Raw genomic sequence first — 23,259 nt, 5'->3', positions numbered from 1 at the left:
ATGTAGGAAGCAACCACAGAAGATGTGGAGATGGGCCTGGGGAACCCACAGGGGAAAAGAGCTGGCATGGAGATGGCTCTGTGCTTCCCTCCCTAGAGCACAGATAGATGCACTTTCTGGGGCAGGACAGTACAAATAAGAATCAGCAGATCTTTGGCCATCCAAAAATCCCTGACTATCCTCACATGTGCCAAAACCCACCAGCCACACCCTCTGAGTTTAGGGCCTTGTTTTAAATATCATGAGGTCTTGAACACTAATAATGTTAGGATTGGTTTTATTTATCCAGTAACATTTAGTCTTCAGGGTGTTTAATATTGACATGGGGTCTCTGGGGAGAGGGATTGATTTTGCTTGGCTTTGTTGTAAAGCCTTATGCATCTGGTTACACTTAAGATGTTAGCTCTAGCTAACAACAAGTCTCTTGATAAAATTCACAATTACTGGCAATACTGTGGACATAGGCTTATCTCCTGGGCACATTTTGTAAAATTAAGCTATTTTCATTAAAAGAACAAAGAGTAGCATGGTGATGGAGCAGCTGTCATATTTTATTACAAAACACAAATATGTGGGAAATCAATTACAGCACGAGTGCTGCACGATGCATATTTCCAGTAATCCCCCACGGCCGGGGGAAGGTAGAAGGCTGATCTGAGTGCAGAAGCAGATGGCAAGCAACTTTAGATAGCTTCACTGCCATTTTTACTCTTTCAAGTGTTTGTGCTTCTCCTTTGATCTTCAGAACCTGAGTTTAACATGTTTCATCTTCTTTCATTTACTGTTTTCACATTTAACTTTCCTTTTAAGTAACTTTTGCTTGGTGGAACTTGTATTAGTATGGGGGTTTGTTGTCTTCCATACTGAGATATTTAAGAAGAAAGACAGTTGCGGTCTTTTTTTAGTGTTGTTCACATCCAGTGAAATACCAAATGCATCACTACAGAGAACTTCACTGTTCATCATGCACAGCTGTAGTGATACAGTGAAAAAAAAATCCCACCTCGCAAAGTTACTGAGACACATTATATATTAAGTTGCAGTAGACTTCCTTGAAAGTAAGGTACTGTGGGAGTGTGATGGTGCCTCCAAAAGAAACACTGGTGCAAGTTTGGTTTCATCATTACCTGTTACATTTAATTGTTAAATTATTCTTAAATAACTAAGCTTGCATTACTGCTCTTTCTGCATATAACATTTTTCTCTTCACTTAAAATAATTCACGTCTAATATAAAAGCATCTTGCAGTGTTTTGAAATAGGGCAGCAAAAGCAGCATGGGTCATTCTGAATAACCCCATGTGATCTGTATCTCTGCTTTTTCTACAGCTGTCAGAAATGATAGAAACAAAAAGAAGAAGGAACCTTCAAAGCAGGAGTCCACAGAAAACTATGAAATGACAGCAGAGTTGGATGATCTCACTGAGAAGATCCGGAAAGCTCACCAGGAAACCTTCCCCTCACTCTGCCAGCTGGGAAAATACACTACAGTGAGTATGGTTTGAGTCACATACATTCTGAATATGCCTGGAATTGATGTGAGCATTCTAAATAGATGCAGTAGTAGATGCACTCCTTGCACCTCCTTAGTCATGAAAAAACACAGGTATGTGTGCAAACGCATGCTGGGGAAGAGAAATTGCACTTAACTGTAAGCTTTACTTAGTGCTATCATGAGAGACTGACTGAAGGATTAATCCAGCCAAATGACGAGCTTGGAGTCCATGAGTCAATTACATTCCATCGTTCATTAGAAATTTGTTGGCTTCCAAAGATGTGATCTCTGCTTGTGCGTCAGCAATTACAACTTTGCAGGTGTAGGGAGTTCTTAAATGCTGCTAGATCACTGGTGATAGTCCCAAAGCTACCAAGGTCAAGGAAAATATGAAATGTCTAAGTATAAACCAGTTTCCAAATTGCTCATTTGAAGTTTGTTCGTATAATCAAAGAATATCCTGAGTTGGAAGGAACCCACAAGGATCATTGAGTCTAACTCCTGGCTCTGCAGAGGACAACCCCAAAAATTACACATCCTTTCTCAGTCTACCAAAATACCACAAAGCAGCAAAAACTTCTGCTGCTTTTAGAAACAAAAAATCAGCTCACCCTATCAAGAAGGTCAGTAATGTGGGAATATCTCCAGAGATGAGTCAGGGAAACCATTTCTTTTCTGTATGTATCTATGTTGCTAAGTACAGGGAAGTTCAGTGATAATTATTGATTTCAGAGAAAATTCAGTGTCAAATTTGTAAATGCAGTAATAAAAGAGATGCTAAAAAGTAACTACTAGGTAACGTTTAGAGCCTTACCAGTGGAGGAATGACTTTGCTGGGTCTGGTCTTGCTGTGGGTTGCAGCAGCACTGGCTGTTTCAGAGGGATGTGCAGAAGGTTCTGAAGTAGTCAAGCATGTTCTCTCATTGCCAAGGGCAGGAGTTCAGGAGTGGCATGCCTGGGGCAAGGAGACACCTGCCTCCATGGTCATTGCTCTCCACCCCAGCTGAAGCTGTGGAACCAAGCCCCAGAGGCTTTGAGTAAATTTTCTGCTACTGAAACAAACATTAAATTTCTCAGAGTGATGTAGAAAAATCCCTGTGTGGCATCAATATTCGCTTTTTTAGCAAACAGGATGCTGTTTTGTGGCATACTCATCTATTTACAAAACAAAGTGCCAGGCTCAAAACTCTCAGGTCTAAGTATAAGACTTTGTATTTAAGTGCAAGAAAAGCAAGCACATATGGTGTGATGTTAGAAAAAAAGTGTATTTTTCATGTTGCTGAAAGTATTTTCACAAACATTTTTCACATTTAATTATGAGACCCATGTAAACTGGTTAGCACTGGAGAAGATGCCTGTCCTCTGCATGCTTCTCTGGTCCTCGTCCTGCTTGGGTGGGATGTAGTCAAAGCAGTCAGTGTAGGCGTGCTGGTAAATATTGCACAGGCAGACCCACAGGGACTAGTGCAGCGTGTGAGGCTGGAAGCTTGGAAGCAGCCAGCTGGTGACATAACTGAAGGCAAAGTTGGAGACAGTGGGACTCACAGCATGTCTTCAAAGAAATTCCTGGCTTAATGCCCTCCACCCCTCCTCTCTGCATGTGCTGTTTCATCCTTGTCTTGGAGTGAAGATCTTCCCAATCTTCCAAACAGGCTGTCACACTCCAGCAAATCCAAGGGTGCCTCTGAGTAAGTATGAAAATCTTTCCAGTTCTAAGACAGTGAGTTTATGCCGTGTAGGAGATGTGATCATGTGTCTGCAACTGGGACATGTAGCCAGGCTGGTACGTGTGCCAGAGTTTATTGCTCCCAGGCTGCCCTGCAAGTGGCCTGGTTATCCCAGAGTAACCTATCAGTGTACTTCCCAGCAGGAACGTGTTGTTATATGCTTATATGTTCTCTCTGAGAACAGAGTGCACTGCAGCTGATGTGATGGTACTGCATACTGGTAATTGCCAAAGATCCTGGAGGGATGAAAGATAAACCTGGGCACCTCTGTGCTTGTGTTAGGTATTGGATGCTTAAGTATCATTAATATTTTAGCTCTTGAAATGATACAAGTGGATTAAATTGGAGCAGGTCTTGTTGCATATCACACCCACCACTGATGCATTCATCCTTAGGTTCCTTGTGACCCCCATGGTGAGTCTGTGTCTCTGTTGGAATTTCAGAGCCCTTACTGACAGCACCTGGATCTCAGTAACGAACAGATGAATCTGGTCTGTCTATGGAGCACAAATAGCCATGCCCTGACCACACTCTCTCTGAGGCTGGATATTGGTCATTCATATCTCAGGCCAGATCAGACAGCTCAAGGAAAGAGATTTCGTGTTTTAGCATTGGTCTGTTGGAAGGCTACAACAGTAGACTGCTGCACATGGCCAAAGTCTCTTCAGCTTCATCATGGTTTGGTGCCATACAAGTTTCAATAACAAAATTACACTGGAAGAGTTATTTTTGGCTTACATTGAATCTTTGAGAATGATGCAGCTTCTTTCAAAAGCTACATCAAAACCAGTAGAGGTGGTGCTAGATACTGTCTTCTTACTGCATTCTTATAATCTCTGTGTGAGATGCAGGGCATTTAAATCTCTCATCTAGCTAAGCTCTGGCAGCCACTCCAGCTTTTTAGGTAGGAATTCAATGTTAATTCATTTTTATGCTGTCTCTGCCCAGATGTGGCAGGGACAGAGTACCACTGGGGCTGGACTAAGGGTTATCTTCACCTCCAGCTGCCCATCAGCCCAGGAGCAGGGAAGAAGCCTTTCTGCAGCAGTTGAGGATATAGGAGAATCTGGAATGTGGAAGGTGTGTGTGCTGGTCAGAGGAGCACAGCTTTGGTGCTTGGACAACACCACTAGCTGCTGATCAAACAGCAACACTCTGGCAGTAATCTGAGACACTTGAAATAGAGACCAGAAGTCAAATAAAAAGGAGCACACAGCCCTTTTTCTAAATGTTGAGTCCAAGGGGAGCTAGAAACCTATACCACTCTGCTTTTCTTGATAGTAACAATCTAGTACAGGTAGAAAGTTGCCACCAGTCCTGCTTTTATGCCCAGTTCTGCAGGCTGTCAGTCATGAAGCATGGCACTCTCACACTAAGGAGCACACAGATTGCTTTTATAACCTTCGAGTTTTTAATTTAATTCTCTAAGCGAGGGGTGAGAAGTGAGTGTATTGAACCAACGTGTATTCCCTTGAATTTCATTAGCTTTGCACTTGCGTACTGGTAGAAATGGTGGATGGAAAAAACTGTTCTGCAAGCGTGGCTTCTGTGTGCCTTTGGCTATGTGAGACTGTTTTAAAACAAGATTTTGTCTGTTGCTAAAAAGAGCAAAGAATTTTAAGTATAAGAGTGTGAAGTAAAGAAGACCTTACAGAGATACAATTAAAAAAAAAAAATCTATTCAGATGTTTGACTTGCGTATCTGGCTCCTCTCGCTCTTGAGTACTGCAGCCTGAGTTTTCCAGAGGGATCCCCCCCCCACACACACTGTGTATTTTTACCTGTTAAAAAATGGGTTTGGAGAGGCATTTGCAATTACGCTTTTTTATATCCATCTGCTCTTTAAAAAGAAAAAGTGTCCCTATCTGTAATAATTACCATACTTTGCATAGTTAATAGAAGTCTACTTAAAATAATGGGAGAATAGCACTCATATTAAATTCCCTGGGTCATTTGATTTAACAGTTGCATTTGGTGGGCAGTGACAAGTATAGCTCTGCCAATGGTGAGAATCAGCAAGCTGTTTAAATGTAACGGATTCCAAGAGTCCATCATAAATAGATCTGTTTTATTACTGTCATCCAGGTAAGAGAGAGTGCCGTAGTAATTTCTCTGGAGATGTCATACTTTATAGTATAATTGAGTGTAACTACAGTGCTTGTCCCTTGAGACTGGTATTATTTGTAAGTCTACAGCTGTGTTACATCCAGCCTTGTGATACAGGGAGGATAAAACAGAAAGTAATTTTGGCTCTGCAGACCCTTGCTGCGGGTTCATCTGGGTTGCTGGAAGTGAGGAGGTTTCACGTCTTGGCAGCATTTGGTCCTTTGTAAGTGCTGGGGTTGAAAGTTACACGACTATTGTTCTGTGCCATTGCAGAGGAATATACATCTAAACCTATATATCTATATATAGATATATCTCCTGATGCTGGGACTGAACAGAAACATGTGCTGTGGTCCTCAGTGAACTTGCTGGAGCTGGAGTGCGTTGCTGCTTTTACTAAAGAGGCATCGAGAGTGTTCTTGATTAGGGCAGAGTGCCCCTGTGAGCCTTGTTTCCTTTGTAAAGTGGATTTTAAAGACAGTAGGGATTCTGCTACTGTGTATGTTTCCATGAGTACCTCATCCCGTATTGTTAATGTGGAGATAGAGCAGCCTGCAATGAAAAAACAAAAATGATGGAAAAAATGGGATCAATTTATGTGGCAAAAATGGCTGTTTAATTGGATTTCATAGCAAGGTTGGGCTTTTCCACTGATAAAGATGCCACTAGGGTGTATTACAGTATTGTTCCACCATATGTGCACTGGTGCATAGGCCTGAAAAACATGCGAGACTGCTCCTGGAAAAGACACCCAAAAAACCGCTTCAGTAAAATATTCAGGAAAAGTCATAGCATCTGCATCTTTTTCACAGCATGGATAGAGGAGATCCTCAGGCAAATTTAATCAGAGTTTCTGCTGTGCATTGTTTTAACCCCGTGTTTTATTGTTCAACCTCTACATTGATTTTTAGTTAGTTTTGGGGTTTAGATATTGAGAAATGTTGCTAAAAATTCTTTTTTTTTCTGTGACACTTGCATTGATGTTTGTTAACAGATAAAATGTTAAAACTCTTTGCATTTGTAGCATGTCAAAGATAATGTGTAAACCACATTAGCTCCAACGCTGAGGGATCTGGGACCCGGCATAATAAAACATCTGGTTATTTTGAATTTTATATTTTATATTTTATTAACTGCCCCTTCTCTTCAGTTTGCATAATAGTGAGTTAGATTTACATTTGTTAAGATGGCTGTGCATTACTCTTAATAGAAGACACGTCAAACTTCCCATCTCCAGCACTGCAGCATGATAAAGTAACCTCATATGATACTGATGAAGATTTCGTTCACACTTGCTGGTTTCATGCAACGTCTTTTTTTCCAGATGGATACCCTATTGTAAAATGATTTCCTGCTTTAGGCTCTGCTTTGTGTAGCTCTCTGCTATGCCATCTTTCTATGAACTGGATAAACTGCCTATTAAATTTAATTACAGCCTGAATGACTGCACATCTTGATCTTATTTTTTCTCCAATGTACTGTATTTCACCAAGGTCCTTGAGGATGAAATAAAATAAATCTGAGGGATGCATACTCCAGTAGCCAAAAGAAATGTTTCAAAGGGCATTACAATGACTGTTAACCCATTAGTTTTGGACCATTTTGAAGGCAATTCTTTAGGTTTAGCATTATAAAGACATTTTCTTCTATTTTTCCTTCTGTCATTTAAAAAAAACCAAAACAAAAGAGAGGATGTTTCCAGAAAAAAATTCAAATAGAAGTGATGAAATTAATTTATTATCCCTTAAAAAGAGGGGTAGCAGGAAAGAACACGTATTCTGCTTTGAACTGTTCAGTATGATTAGCATATATTTTTTGCAATTAGGGCATGATGTAAATATTACTGGCTTGAATCTCCACCCTGTTTCAAATTAGAGGGAATGGTGGGCTGGCAGTGCATTGGGGGCCCATCAGGACTTTCGTCTTTGCACCTGAAGGTGGTGGTGTCTTGTGAAGGCAGCACTAGGAGGGGATCCAGAGCTTCACAGACAAACTGAGCTCAGTCCACATCCCCTCATCAACCTCTTCCAGCCCTGTGTCCTTCCTGTGAACCGAAGAAAACTGACAAGATGATGGCTTCCCTGGTTTCCAAGGAGGTGGACGTCCTCCCCGTCAGTGATAGTAGCAGGTTCACTGGAGATGTTTCCTCCAAGGAAGTGTGATCTGTGTAAATTGAATGCTTTTTGATGGCTATTTAATCTGCCATGTCTGTTAGACTTTTAGGTTGAGACTCTGCTCATTTAACTTTAATTTTAAAGTTAATTTAACATTTTAACTTCAACCAGCTAAGACTGAGGCAGCTGATCACATCAGCTTTGTCAGCAGCTGGGGAGAAAATCACTGTCTGAGGGGATTTTCCTTTGCCTGCCTCAAGCACCTATTTGGAGTAGGGGAGCCTTTTTTTGGTGGTGCCTCTCTTGGTTAGTCAACAGGGTCAGATAAGAGGTGGAAGGGAAGAAACTGCCTTTGGTTTTCTGTGGCTGCAACTCAACACCTTTTTCAGATTTGTTACCAGCATATTTTTACAGGTAAAACTCCTCTTGCAACGAAGAGGAGATTACCTAGAAGCTGAAGGCAATGTACACTAAACTTGGTGGCTCATGAAATAGGGAAAAGGGACATCATCATGCTGGCTGCATCCTAAACAGCATCGGATCATATGCTGGCAAAATGGGAATATACTGCACGCAAGGGCAGGAGGAGAGGAGCTTTGGGTATTTCAGAGCTCTGTTGTTACCTGTTCCTTGTCACTCTGTGGGAATCGTGGGTGGATCGGGATCAACTCACCAGGTCTCTTCATGACACTGGCTGTTGTTGGGCTAGTGTCAAATGGGTCACAGCAGCTTTTGAGTCAGCTGGTTCTTGGCTGACACATTCAGCTTTCTCAAGGGTTAAGTGGTTATTCTGAATGTATGAAAATGTGAGTTTAATCACAAACTTAACATGAGTTTGCTATGCATCCTAGCAAACTTTTTGATTGAGATAGGTGAATATATAGAAACAGTCTCTGAAAGATGCCACTGGAATGTCCTCGTAACACTTCAAAACAGTGTCAGATGCACCATCAAATAAGCATATAGCATTTGTCAGCACACATGGGGTTTTTCTTAACATCGTGTAAAGAAATGCTCTGTAAGTCATGGGAGACCATAGCTTCAGAAAGCTGTTGCAGAGCCACAGAGCAGATAAATTAAGTAGAACTAATTTGGTAAGACCTTAAGTATGTGAAACTGTGTTCCAAATATTGTGCTGCTTTTTTCAGATGGGGACCCGATATTCTTCTTCCACTGTTCATTTATATTTTCTGGGGTACAACTGTAAATTGTCTTTCTCAATGCACTTATTATATAATGGCAAGGAAGAATAATGATGGTGGCATTTGGAAATGTTTAAGTTCGTTTGTATTCCATGTACAGATGACCTCTGCAATCATAAGTAACAGAGAAATATCCAAGGAATTTTCAGGCTATTAATCCAAGTTTAAAACCACCAACATCCCAACAGCAAGCTGCAGAAAATGCCTGGAATGTTAATAGAAAGTACTTCTGGAAGGAAAACTTGGTTGTTGTTTCCTTCCCTTGAAAGCCGTTTACTGAAAGAGACATGTTGATTTATGGTGCCTTCTGTCTGTCTTTACAGAACTCCAGTGCAGATCATCGAGTTCGACTGGACCTTGGGCTTTGGGACAAATTCAGTGAACTTGCAACAAAGTGCATTATTAAAATAGTGGAATTTGCAAAGCGATTGCCAGGCTTTACAAGTTTGACCATTGCAGACCAAATAACTCTACTTAAAGCAGCCTGCCTGGACATACTGGTAAGTATTTTTAACATCATTGTTCTCCTACTAATGTGTTTTCTATTCTTCTTTTTACTGTAATCGACAGGGAGAAGGGGCCAAATACTGCCCAGGCCTTATGGTTGCAAAATTGAACTTACCAGGTAGTCAGGAGTGGACTCTAGCACACCTACAGAGCTGTGTTACATGGGATGAAATTGCTTTTCAGAATAAGTCCTTACAGTTCATGGGTCTCAGTAAAAAGGGCATGTTGTGGTACGTGGCAGTAACTTGTGCCAGCATGCCAGTGCTGCAGACAGCTGCAAAAGTGGCCGCTGTAATAGGCTCAGTACAGATTTTAGCTAAATGTAATTTAATTTTAAATAGGCAAACATACAACCTGCAGGAGGAAACTGTGCAGGTGAGCTGGGAGTTTTTCTCCAGACCTTGCCTTGCCACTATGTCAAGGCAAACTGTCTTCCTTTCCCTTTGTCTCCAGTTGTTTCTGTCGCACTGACCTTCAGAGAAGCCCTCTGGGATCTTAGCATTTCCTTATCAAGACCCTAGAGGTCTTGAGGCTTTTAGTGGTGAATATGCTTCTTATTGTTGGTTGTAGCAATAACTTTCACAAAACAGTATTTTCAATGTAAACTTATTTTACATGTTTCCTTCTGACCACAAACCTTCAGGTCTTCATTAAGTCAAGCATGGCTAGCCAAGAAGCCTATTGTAGGATGGCTACTGTAGATACATTTTTGGCATGACACAGGAGTTTAAACTGCAGAATTTGAAGTTGAAGTAATTAATCTTGGAATTTCTAAAAGTGCATTGCTTCAAACAGGATCATATTGAGGTGGATGTTAACTGCTGTGACCTTTTCCTCTTGTTTTGTCAAAAACTGTTTGGAAGAATCGCATCAAGAGAGGACATTGATGAAGGAGGAAGAGGGGTAGGAGAGGGGAAAGGATATTGTTGTTCGGCCTATAGAAGAAGGGAAGGTAGAGGTTGCCCTGCCATGCTTGAGAGTCACCTCTTGTTGTTCTCGTCATCCAGGTGCTCATTCAGACTTGGCCATCTCACTGTTAATGAGAGTGGTCCCTCGGTGGGGCAGGGCCATTCGTTACCAATTGCACTGTATCGCCAACTCTGCCCTGATCAGACACTGTTACGTTCCCCTTACACCAAAAGGCAGATGGTAATCAATAATCTGAGTGTATTCTGCCAGAGGTAGGGGAAAGGAAGAGCTTTGTGCTTTGTTGTAACCAGTAACAAATAGTTAATACAGAAACTGCCCCAAAAAGGTAGGGAAGAGCCAAGATATAGCAAGAATCTGCACATCTAAACTCTTTACCCCTAAAACTTCAGCCTTGAAGCTGCTGCCCTCTGTTTGCTTGTGCTGTGCCCTGGCTCCATAGCTGCTGGGAAAAAAATACCCTAATTCTGTAATTGCTCAGGATCCTGCAAGCTCCCGGTGCTCTTTTTGGGATGAGTAGTGGGAGCTTGCCCTGGGAGCGGGCACAGCCGCTCTTGCACAGGGTCCCCTTGGCAGCTCCACTCAGTGCTTCCATCCCCAACACCAGCTGGGCAGTACCAAATATTGAGGAGAGCCTTTCTGTTAGGGATTTTATCTGAAGTGCCTCGATAATAGCACTTCACAGCCTTTGATCAAAGTGATTAAAAAAAAGCCTAATTGCCAGAAAAGAGAGTGAAGCAGGTGATAAACGGTGACTTTATTTCAACTAATTAATGGATAGAAAAGGTTGATTCTTCAATACAGTTCACCCCTTTTACTTTGTGGCCATGTGGCAACCTTCAAGCTCTTGTTATAAACTTTATTGAGACCTGTCACTCCTGAGCACCTGCTTGTTCTCCTTTTTATTTTTCACGAAGCCAGAGAAGGTGACACATCTGAATGAGCAGGGCATAGCGAGCACCATAGCTGCCCGCAGCAGGGAGGAGCTGAGGCTTTTACAAAAACAGGAATAGATCCGACGTGGTTGCTGCAAATAGTCCTAAGTTTCCTGTGTGACGTTTATGTAAACTTTATGTGTCTATTTTATGTGCTGCTTAAAAAGAAAATGGGATAATTACCATGACACAGTAATGTGTACTGCGTACGCTGCCTGTGAAATGCTGTATCCATTAAACCCACATCACCTGTGCATAATCAGAATTGCAATGCCTCTCTCTATCTTTATTTAAGCTAAACTTCAGTACTGGAGCAGTGTTTTAATAGCACATATTTTCCCCCCAACAAGCCAGTTGTCCTAGTTATGAGTGTTTCAAATGTTTCATTTGGTTGTGCCTTGAGAGGCAGAGCGAGTGCTGTTTCCCCTCCTGCTGCAGGAGCACCCGCTCCCAGTGTTGGCCTGTGGGCTGCTGTGTGAGCACTGCCAAGCAGGGCCATGTGCCTCACCAGTGTGCACTCATGATCCTGATGCTGTGCAATTCCCTGGGCGTGTTCCCAGAGCTGCGGCACACAGGAGGATCAGCATGGGGATCCCAGGTAGGGTGGCCAGGCTTCCCTGCCAGCAGAACCTTGTTTTCACTGTCCACCTGCCCTTAAGCACCAGCTATGGGGAGTCTTAAGCGTTTACAGACTGTGCTGAGGGCACTGCTCAGTTGTTTCCTGTGGCTGTGGATGCTTAAGCCCCTCTTAAACAGGCCGACAAGGGAAATGGTGCCAGAAGCTCAGTCAACTCTGCTGGGTATGTGCCAAAGAATTGTTTTATATACAAACAAACAAAAACTCTGGAAGGGAAATAACATCAAGGTTTGCAGGGCAGCTGGAGGCGCCAGTTGAGGATCGTGGAATTTATATCTGCTCTAGTTCCAAAAGTTTCAGGGATAAATATTACTAAAATTCAGTCAGTAACCCTCGTAAAAGCGAGTGCTTCTGTCTGCTGGTACACTGGCCCAGCAGCAATCAAGCATCCCCAGCCTCACTGAGCTCTGGCAAAATGAATGTGGAAAGGGTCCAGAGTCCAGCCTATCTTAAATCCAATGGATAAAAACTGGAGAAGTCCTTGAATGCTAATCCTTAATGATGTAATTCTTGCTTTCTATTGTAAAACTCTTATGTGTTAATGTTAGGAAGGCATTTGTGTGTGCAGAACAACCTGTGCTCATGGGGTTTGGCAGCACCATGGGGCATCATTGTTTCAGTCACCTGCCTGGTCTTCTCCCCTCAGGGAACTGTCCCAGCCAGCTAAGGCAGCTAATGTGTAACAACAGGATTTCTTAAAAAAAAAAAAAAAAAGGCCCAGCTTGCTTGCCTTACTTGATCTGTTTAAAATAAGTAACAATTCTGTGGTAGTAACAATTTTGTAAATGCAGCTTTCTGGGTGACTTTGGTTTTGTTCCTCTGGTAGGGTTTTTGTTTTGCACTTTACAGCTGGCTCACAGGAACCCCTAATGCTTTAATATCTAAATATTCCTTAAAACAAAGGATCCTTTAATCACAAGGATGAACCATATTTATGGTTGCAAGTGGCATTTGAGAGCAGAGTGACAACTAAAATACTTGGCTTCGTTACAAAATCTAAACAACATTGAGGACATTAGGAGTTCAGTTTAAAACGGAGAAAGATACCGTGCCTTCTTATTCTGAAGTGCTGATGTTTCCCATATGTTCTTCAGTGAATATGAGTTTGAAATCAGCTTCACTTTGACACTGGAAGTTTGCCCAAGAACAGTTTAGCAGCGAATCAGCAATATCCACGGCATTTTGCAGATTTTGATGAAGAACACAATTTAAAAAAAAAAAAAAAAAAAGAAAAACACCATTCCAAATGATCTGTCTTAGAGTTTAATAACAGCGTGTTGTGGGATAATGTCAAAGGAATGCAGGGGAAACCTGAGACCCAATTGCTGCAGTCAAGCTAAGTGCACTGCTGAAAACACATAGTTGATCTTCAGCTATGCCAGTGCCCAGCAGAGCCACTCAGGGTACAAAGCATTTGGGGTACAAAGGCCTGAACTCTACCTTTTGCAAAAACCTGTCCTACTTGCTGCCTGAGCCTGGAAGTAGCTAAATGCCATGGGATCTCCATGTTATAATGATAAATTTTGCAAGGCTTGAGGTCCCTTTCTGTGCATGCGCACAGAGGCTGGCTCAAGGCTGAATAACCTAACCCCAAATTCATTCCTGATGAGGATCCAGCCTGGAAGTCTTTCTCTGCGTTAGCCCTGGGGAGGCAGTGATCTGGTAGCTCTTTGCTAAGGTCCCCTGGCATACACCCCCAAAAGAAGTGGGGCTTATGGCACTACGAGACAAGCACAGAGAGCTTGGCTGCAAGGGAGCCAGCAGCCTGTTGTATGGTGGGAGGCATACACTGGGCCTCTGGGTTGTTTGGGATCACCACTCCAGGGCACTCCAGTCCCTCTGGGCTGTGAGTATCTGGGCAGTGCGGTGCTGGCAGCTGGTGTCCAGACTTGCCATCTGAGGAGGATCTGGAGGATCTGTATTTGCCAGCCCTGCTTGGGCAGCTGCCGGGAAAGCTGCAGGCAGCCTTCGGAAAACACCACAGCATTGCCCAGTTTAGCTCCAAGTCCTGCTCTACTAATTTGTTGGGCTGGGAGTCCTGAGGGTATGGAGGGGAGAAGCTCTTGTTGCTAAGGCTCATCAATTAAAATAGCATTGGAATAAAAAGGGCTGCCTTTCCCCCTGACCAAGCTGAGGGAAAATCAGTACCAGGTAAGAAGTTCCTTGTTCTTCCAGAAGCTGGATACTTGATCACTGCCAGCCACACACCCTTACTGGAAGGCAGCTACTGTATGTGCAGGCCTCAGATAGAAAGAGATGCACTCCAGTTTCTCTTTCATGCCATTAGAGAAAGAAACTAAGTAATCTTGGTTTTCACAATAAATATGCAGTTTTCAATCCTCTCTTTTCTTGAAAACAATATATTCTCAATGTTTCTTCTTGCTATACAATCTTTTAATGATTTAAAAGGGCAACCCGCAGTGAACTTCAAGAGAGAGCACAGCCAGAGGTTACTGGCAGTGCCAAATGTGGTAAACATGCTGCCTCTTATTGACAGGGTGCCTTGCTTTATAATGTTAATTTTTGCTAATGATACTGAAATACACATTCGCTATTATATAAAACCTTTGGAGCAACCAGCAGCCTTTTAAGATTACTTATATTAGTGGGGAATTTGTGGTCACTGAAGAATTCAAGTGCTCTGTGTTTGTGCCTCTCTTGGTCATTGATTTAAGTAATGTCAAGAACTTACTCTAATTCAGGGGTAAGGAAATTATGTGAACCCACATAGAGTTTCAGAGATTCAATGTATACCCACAGTGTGGACAAGATTATTGCTAGGATAGAAAATAGTTGAAGATCCTTCTGCAGAAGTACACCCTTACCAAGGAACCGAAGAAGAGAAATACAAGCTTCCCTATAGGTTTCTTACAGACAATGTTCTCCTCATTCTCCTCCCTGCTTATTTGGAGCGGTGTTGCCAGGCAAAGATGAAAGTGGGAGAACCAAGCCCAGACTGGTCAGCTGCCAAGTGCTGGGGCCTCTGACTCAGAGCCTCGGCAGCTATAGGAATAATTAAGTTCTCCCAGTGCTCACTTACATTCATGTAAATCTTTTTTGTTGAATCTTTAAAACCAAGTAGGATGACTGTATGGGAAATAAATACAGTCAAGCCCTGAAAAAACACAGCTGTAGTCTTAGTTCAGCTAATCAGCTAGATTTCAGAAAGGTTTTAGTTTAGTTTAGTTTAGGGATAAGCCTTCTCCCACCTCTGATTGTTTTAAACATTAAGCATTGATATATATAACAGAAATATGTCAACATGATGGCCATCTCTTTTATTTGATCCTCAAGGCAGTGTTCATTAATTGCAGCTGTACAAATGATCCCATGCTGTAAAGAGTCTATCACAGGACACATCCTGGGTTTGCTCCAAGAGGCAAAAGCAGTTCATGCAGGCACTCACTCTCTCTGGCCACACTGCCACCTCCGCTGTGACAGCACTCTTGGCGCTGCGGTTACCCCAGAGGCATTTACTAACAAACTGCAGAGCATCCTCGGTGTTTTATTCATGTGTTTTGCATTCCTCCCATGTCCAGTTAGAGGTGTGAATCCCCATCCTCCCCTCCAACGCTCTTTCATCTGGGGTCAGCACTGGGTGGTTGTTGGCATACAAGTAAACTTGCCAAAACCAACACTGCCTGGGCTTGCGCAGGAGCGGATGGCACTGTCAGCAGTGGGAAGACAGGCTTTGCACCAGGTAGGCAGGGCGTGCCACTGCCCGGGGCTCCAGAGGGGGAAGTGCCAGAGCCTGCAGGAGGGCTGGAGGCCAGTAGGCTGGTGAGGAGGTTTGGTGCTACAGCACATGGAAGTAACAACCACTATAAAAGAAGAAAAGCTGGGCCAACTCCTCTGGCTGGGCTGCCCGTAGTCCTGTGTGCTGCCACTGGGAGGTTCAAAATTTGATAATCTGTTCAGGTGTGAGTTCCCAGGCTGACAAGGCAAGCAGTGCTCCAAAGAGACTGTACCTGCAGCTACTGGGGAGATGGAAGGTTTTGCACAGCTCTCCAGGAAGCGCTCGGATGGGGTGGTGTTCCCATAGCAGTGTTTGCCTGTCTGCTCTCTCAGAAGAGGGAAAGGCACCCAAAGCACAAGTTATGTTCTGCCTCTTTTGGCAGCTCACAGTTGTCCACACTCACCACAAAGCAACATTGTCCTTGCCAAAGACACAACCCAGAGAAGCACTATCATGAAAAACTGGTCCCCAAAACTGATGAGATATGCCTGTGTTCGAAGAGGTGAGATACTTTTAAGATCTTGTTGGATCAGATCAGCAATGCAGTAGCATTTTATAATTAGGTGCAAGTGGCAGACTAATTAAAGAGCTGTTTAGGTGCATGTTATGGTAATGTTAGTGACCTGAGTGGTGAGAATTGCAATGAAGTTTTGATTATTTCATAACTAGAGGGAAATTTCTGTTCTTAAATTTCTGTTACTAAAAAATCCCCATAGTCTATAGAGTATATTTAAGTCGTACCAGACAAGTTTTGTGCTACCAGAACTGAACAAACTGGTGTTTGATTTCAGATTGTTTTGATGTGACCAAGTACTGCAGTTCCGTGGAGTCATTTGCTGCATCGAGAAAATGCAACAAACCTCTCATGGATTAAATTCTTCAGATTTCATTTTTCTGTTTTATCCTTCCACAGATCCTTAGAATTTGCACAAGATACACACCAGAACAAGACACCATGACCTTTTCAGATGGCCTTACCCTAAACCGAACTCAGATGCACAATGCCGGATTTGGCCCGCTGACTGATCTCGTGTTCACCTTTGCCAATCAGCTCCTGCCTTTGGAAATGGATGATACAGAAACGGGTCTCCTTAGTGCCATCTGCTTAATCTGTGGAGGTATCGTACAGCATGAACTCAGATGCATTTGAAAAGGACAGACATGATAAGATGATCTTTGTATATGTTTTACACGTTTTGCTTTCCTTTACTTAAACATGTATATATATTTGTAATATATTATATAAGCTACTTAATGCCAAAGGCTTGTTTTCTGCTGGTGATAGTTATTTGTTTTGTTATTAATACTTTAAAAAAATGAATTGAATCATTCTGTCAAGCAACCAGTCCTATTATTTGCCTGACAAAGGACACTGAGGTATCTCACAGAATGGTTAGGGTTGGAAGGGACTTCTGGAGTTCACCTGGTCCTGCTGCATTTTTTGCTAAGTGGTATGTGGGTACCTGTATGAATGAGCTTTCTTAGAGCAAGATGCCTAATAACACAGCTTTTACTCATAAATATAATTGTATGCCTTTGCGTTAGTTACACTTACATGGGTGTCGTTGGTGATAACTTTCTTTAGAAAAATAATGTATTATACTTCCAAATTGAGGCTGATTACAACTCAAAAAAATTATGGTTTTAAAATACAAAAAGCGAAGTCTCAAATAATTTTCAAAATCCTCTGTAAGTTTCTGTTAGTTTAGCCACCTGATCTCTCTCCTCCTTTGCAAAATTTGGACTAGCAATAGAAGCACACCTTGTCTAGTTGCACCATTTTGTTGAAATACAAACCGGGTGCTACTAGTGAACGTTTAAAAAACAACACTTTGTTGGCAGCGGCCCTTTAGTACAAAATCATTTCAATTTTATGCGTCTCTAACTGTAACCCATCAAAAGCATTGATGGGCTCCAAGATGTCAGTGATATGTGACTGGTGCATCCTGGTTTAGGGGGGACGTTTGTTGTCACTCAAGCCAGCACTGCCATCTGCTGATACCAGATGGTAACTCACTTTATCGTAGCAGTGATAACAAAAATTAGCTGTAATCTCTATGTATACCTGGGTAGCTAATCAGTTTATCAAACACATATAGAATTAATCCCAAAATATTTTTTGCAGCAGGGTGTTTTCCCCTTGCAGAGGAAGGTACAAGAGCAAATTGGTAATTCTTGTTTCAGAAAGCCGTGGTTTATCCTTTTCCTACGGAATGCTCACTGCAGAGTGTAGTTCAAGAACATGGAGGAGCCTCTGTGATTTGCAGTTTGTTTAAAAAAATAAATACTTAAAATCAAATGAGTGATATGACACTTTTCTACAGATCGCCAGGACCTTGAAGAACCAATGAAAGTGGATAAGCTTCAGGAACCCTTGCTTGAAGCACTGAAAATTTATATCCGAAAGAGACGACCCAACAAGCCTCATATGTTCCCAAAGATCTTAATGAAAATCACAGATCTTCGCAGCATCAGTGCAAAAGGTACAGTGCCTCCTAATAACTCAGCAGGAGTGACCCCCTTGCATTTCAAAGGAAACTGTCCTAGAGACCCGGGTTGCTATTTTTTTTTTACTACAACTGAGACAGGTCCTTGTGACATTTCTCTTCCTGTCTCTTTTATGTAACTCCCGCCTTTACATTGGTTCTACTTGAAACATACATCCATGGTGCTGTGTTCTTCAACTGACAGTGAAAATGATGTTGTAGGTGTCAGTAGGTTACCAAATCATTAGCATGAACTCTTTGTTAGTCATTTTAAGATAAAACCATGAATGAAACCTTTATTAATGTTTACAGGGGGGTTCGGATCAACATGCACTTTGTATCGCTGGTGGCTTTCTAAAAAAAAGTTTGGTTACAGACTGCAGAAAACACTTGTGCAACCAAAATTCCCCTAAACTGTGGTTTGAGGTATTGAAGATTTAGAACTGATTTGATCCAGGATTTTGGAGATTCAACCCCCTAATCCAAACTAACCACACCTAAATGTGGATCTAACGTTTTGTGTAGTCTTGTATGTGATTGATTGATCCTGTGAAACACACACAGTCTAAGTGCTGTCACATACATTCTGCGTTATTCACAATCTGAATAAAAAGCGTAACAATCCTTGTTTTTATGGTGGCTGATGCAGTTCCACAACAGATTTGCCACCCCTGCTAGATAAGCAAGCACACAAACTTGTATGTACAGGTACCTGCATAGCTATATGCTGGATTTGAAAAGATTACTGATTTCATTTCATATGGTGTGGGGGAAAACTTCAGGGGAAAAAAAACCCCAGTAGTCAATTCATTCAACTAAACAGACTTCTTTTACATTGAAACATAACTGTTCCACTTTAAACAATACATATCCGAGTTAAAAGATTAAGTTATAGGTATGTTTATAAAAACAAGTGAGCAATTTAATTGGATTGATTAGAACCAAAAAAAGTAACTGGGAAGGGAAACACCAGAGCTGGATGCAAAAGAATCCTGAAAAGGAATCACCAGGTTATCTAAAGCTTGCAGTTTACCCTTAAGTAAAGCAAGCTCCATCCAACTGAATCTATAAAATAAACTTAGAGCAGTACTGAGCTATAAAAATATTTAGGGGAGCCCTTTCGTTCTGCTGTTCTTGCGTGTGGGAAATCCATTTCCACTTTCCTGCTTCTTCACCAGAGCCTCAAGAACACTACTCTTGTGTCTTTATATTCAATTCACAAGAAAGGCTTCTTTTCATTCTGACATAAGTATTTAACTTTAATTATATCATTAATGTTTTATAGTAGAACTAAATCATACCAAAGGATGGTGATGTCCTGGAGGGGTGGGTATGTCTTGAGTTTCATTTGAAAAGATGTACATTAGATGATAATGCCTTTGGATGGTACATGATCCCTGAAAGCAATTACCAAAGAAAGCGTGAATCTAAAAGACTGAGAATGTCTCCTTATCCTGGTGTTCCTGACACAACTGCCTTCTTCTGTGGCTTTAGAGGTATTGTAACTAAAGGATGAAGTGTTTGTGGGACTGAAGCAAGGCAGTTCTGAGTTCTTCTCATCTTCTGAGTTCTCTTATCCCCAAATTAAATTGGAAGTCTGCAACACCTGAAAAATTTCTCTGGCTCTACACTGGAATGACCACACAAACACCTTACTGCACCTGACATAACAGCAGAAAGCAGATGTTTAACACAGCCAAAATCAGTTCATCAGCACTGCTCTGGTTGGTTGTCAGAGAAGCTCTCAGCATCATTCTGCATTAATTTCTTTCCCATTACAGAGCTTGTCTCTTTGTTCCTAACAGTTCCTCAAGAGACTTTTAAATCAGCATTAATTTGGAAAGTTGGTCGTTGCCTTTGTAAATGATTTTTTTGATGCTCCCCATTTAAAGCATGAACGTAAGTGCTCCCTTGCAGTCTGGAGTGACCAGTGTGCTCTCCAGCGTGTACATTACAACAGCCATGGATAAGTAGAGTATTTTCAAAGGTTGTCTCTTCTGGAATGGTTCTCCAATAACCAGGCTACTTTCTCTTTAATTATTTTTGGTTCTTCATGCCTTCTTGTTTGAAAAGTTCAGGTTCCTCCTCCATTAGATTAAATTTTAAGATGATCAAGAGTCCTATGCAACATGAATGCTGTGGTTTATGGCCATAAATTGCTTGATGTCCTGATAAGAAAATTCTTTTTCCCATCAGTAGCAAAATACTGATGGGAAAGTAAAGAACATTCATGCCTCAGTGTGGAACCAAATCTTTGCTATACATCACTTTATTTGAAGTGTAATTTCAAAATGCTCCTGTCCTCTCCGCGCAGTAGCTGAATGGTGATTAACATTGCTTTGGCCTAGTGGTGTAGAGCAATCGGCCCAGCTGAACCCTCCTGCCTTACACATCAGGTTTTTCCCAGAACAGCATTTATTTTTCCTGAGAAGTTTTGTCCATCCAGCATTTAAGGACTCTGATGGTTGCATAACTTCTTCATCCCTGCACAGTTCCCTCAGTGCTGCCTGCCCAGGGTCAGGCAGGCTCTCAGCTGTTTTTAAAATGGAGGCTGTGCCGTGAGGGAACGGAGCAGCGTCTGCCTGTTCACACAGGCTCCCATTTGCCTGTCCTTTTCAAGAACACATCACAGGAGCATCAGGCACTATTATGAGACTTTGTGTTGGTTTTCTTTCTCCCTAAACTAGTAGTTGTTGGCTCACAGGCTGAGTAGTCAGGATTGATGTAGTAATTTTGTATAATCCTATGTGCACTCACCTGCAAAGCACCTCTGCATACAAGTGGCTGTTGTTACACGTGAGAAGGCCAAACACCAAACAGCTTCAGCTAAGGCAGATGTGAGCACAAGGCAAGATGCCTGAAGAATACAGAAAATCAGCTTCCCTCCCAAAAAAGTATCCTTTTGCCTGAATTCGTTCTTTTATAAAGTAATGGTTTGTTAAATTCTGTATCTTATTTCACAGTTTTCTCTATATGGGAAAGACATGTTCTGACTTAGATCACAATAGTTCTCTTGCCGGATTCACCTCACCTATTTAACACCAGCCAGAACTTTTGTCATTCTACAGTCTTAGCCGACACAGTACAGATCAAAAACTAAACGTTATTCCACTTTATAAAGACATCTATATGATCACAGTGTAATTTAATTTTTCAGTATAATTTAATGCCATTTTGGTTCCTTCTATGAAAGTAAGCAACTCATCCAATTAACCTGTATTGAAGCATCAGTTGCTATGTAATAATTTTGAATTGTACTGAATGAAGCAATTCACTTACATACTTCTGTATGCAAGAACTATAGAAGGAGATACGAAAGACATTAAAATTATATAACCTGAAATTACTACTGCAATGCTAACGAAAATGAAATTTTATGAATCATACTCATGGAAAGTGTTTTCTTTTTAAAGGTGCAGAACGTGTCATTACATTGAAAATGGAAATTCCTGGATCCATGCCACCTCTTATTCAGGAAATGTTGGAAAACTCTGAAGGACATGAACCACTGACACCAACCTCAAATGGAAATACTGCAGAACACAGTCCCAGTATCTCACCTAGTTCAGTGGATAACAGCAGTGTCAGTCAATCCCCTATGGTGGAATAAGACATTTTCCAGCTACTTCAGACATTCCTAATACCTTATGTACAGGGATGAAAAGCAAGAAAAACATTTTTACTGCTGCTTAGTTTCTGGACTTAATATATATCTATATATGTGTATATATATATAGATAAACTCAACAAGGACCAAGAAATTTTCATATGTATCGATATATATACTCCTTGCTGTTTAAACTCTTAAAATAGAAAATGCAAACTTTTGAAACTCTAAATCAGCCATTTCATGCAAAAAATAGTTAAGCTTGTTTTCTCCTCTGAACATTCAATATTGCATGGTGACAAGACAGATCTCAAACTTAAAATTCTGGTTGCATTTCTGATGACTTTGTACATACAAATGTATGGCTGTACTCTCCATACTGGATGTTTGGTGCTTTCCTTTTGTCTGTCATACCTAAGATGATCAAGACACCAACACACAAAATGGACTACTGTACACATCCAGAGAAGGAAGTTTAAAGGACCGTCTGATTGAGTTTAAATATGAAAACTTGTCTTTGATGTCCTCAGTTTGCATCTCCTTCCTTGTAAAAAGTATACAAAACTTCACTGCCCCAGCAGAAGAGATACCGGTATCAGCATTAACTGCCAGATCAGTTATTCAGATGTCATTTGTTCCACTGTTAATGTCACTTTAAATTCTAAAGAAGTGGTTTCTTAGCTGGCTGGTGATCTAGCTACACAATTAACAGCTCCATTTCTACAGCAGTGCTAGCCTCCAAGGCAGAAACACTTTTCAGTGTTACCATGTTTTTGTTTACTTGTTCACAAGCCATTAGGGAAACTTCATGGGATGATAACCAGCAGACTCATTTACAGCTTTTGAATCGCTGAGTCTAGGGTATTTCCTTAAGAATCAACTGCCAGGAATCAGCTGGGTTATCCAGCCTTCCAGGTGCTAGGGAAGTACAGCTAAGACTTCCAGAAACACAAGGAGAGAATCTGCCGCCTTGGCCTTGTTAAATCACCATGAAGCAGAGTGAAAACTGTGGTAGAATGGTTAACAGATTTAAAGTGTCAGTTTCTTAGGTTTCATTTAAAGCACTAGTGGAATTTTTTTTTTATATATTCTAGCAAGTCTGTGATGTACTTTCACTGGCTCTGTTTGTACATTGAGATTGTTTAACAATGCTTTCTATGTTCATATACTGTTTACCTTTTTCCATGGAGTCTTCTGGCAAAGAATAAAATATATTTATTTTAAAAACTGTGTAGAAGTAGTCCCTGTAGTCCACACACACACACACACACGATAGTTTTCCATTTTTTAATGTTTAAACTTCATTTCAAAAAGCAGGTTTGCTGTTTGCAACCATGACAATTAAAATGTGCTTTAGCACAGCTGTCTAGAACATCTCTACAAGCCAGTCAGACAAATACATGACATTTCAATGAGTAAAAAAGAGCATAAAACTGTAGGTGTAAGAACAAAATGTTAAAATGCCTACACACAATAATAAAAACCATCAATTACATTATCACATAAAATAAGTCAAATGTACAAAAGTTTGCGACAGAGGGGACAAAAGGACAACACAAGATATTTGTTGGAAAACATTTGTGTGCTCTTTGGGCACTTAATTAAACATATCAAAATCATCATCTTCATCAGACTCTGCAAAATATTTAACTTCTTTCCTAGCCCGGCCCGTCCGTGGCTTTGGGGCAGTTTCGGAGGCAAAGCCTGACTGAAAGATTTCCACATCAGAATCCTGGTCAAAAGCAGCCTTTTTGGATTTCTTAAGAAAAGAAAAGACAAAT

The 23,259-nt window shown here is 41.3% G+C and overlaps 2 protein-coding genes across 15 annotated transcripts in view; one reads left to right on the top strand and one right to left on the bottom strand.

Annotated features, from left to right (window-relative positions):
* The window catches only part of RARB (retinoic acid receptor beta), a 329,297-nt gene extending 306,592 nt beyond the window's left edge, over nucleotides 1-22,705 (top strand). For all 11 annotated transcript variants that reach the window (XM_051808388.1, XM_051808389.1, XM_051808387.1 and 8 more), the window contains 5 exons: nucleotides 1,329-1,489; nucleotides 8,967-9,143; nucleotides 16,299-16,503; nucleotides 17,710-17,868; nucleotides 21,285-22,705. In XM_051808388.1, the coding sequence (XP_051664348.1) occupies nucleotides 1,329-1,489; nucleotides 8,967-9,143; nucleotides 16,299-16,503; nucleotides 17,710-17,868; nucleotides 21,285-21,481 (899 nt within the window). In that variant the 3' untranslated portion in view covers nucleotides 21,482-22,705. The remainder of the gene's footprint in view (nucleotides 1-1,328; nucleotides 1,490-8,966; nucleotides 9,144-16,298; nucleotides 16,504-17,709; nucleotides 17,869-21,284) is intronic.
* Nucleotides 22,706-22,751: 46 nt separating this feature from the next.
* Nucleotides 22,752-23,259, bottom strand: part of TOP2B (DNA topoisomerase II beta) — a 64,205-nt gene continuing 63,697 nt past the window's right edge. For all 4 annotated transcript variants that reach the window (XM_051808370.1, XM_051808371.1, XM_051808368.1 and 1 more), the window contains one exon: nucleotides 22,752-23,237. In XM_051808370.1, the coding sequence (XP_051664330.1) occupies nucleotides 23,076-23,237 (162 nt within the window). In that variant the 3' untranslated portion in view covers nucleotides 22,752-23,075. The remainder of the gene's footprint in view (nucleotides 23,238-23,259) is intronic.

Source organism: Manacus candei, unplaced genomic scaffold (genome assembly GCF_025592945.1).
Source record: "Manacus candei isolate 608988 ecotype Guabito, Panama unplaced genomic scaffold, ASM2559294v1 h1tg000072l, whole genome shotgun sequence".
Lineage (NCBI taxonomy): Eukaryota > Metazoa > Chordata > Aves > Passeriformes > Pipridae > Manacus > Manacus candei.
Note: the sequence above shows the minus strand (reverse complement) of the source record. Positions and strands in the feature narration are given on the sequence as shown.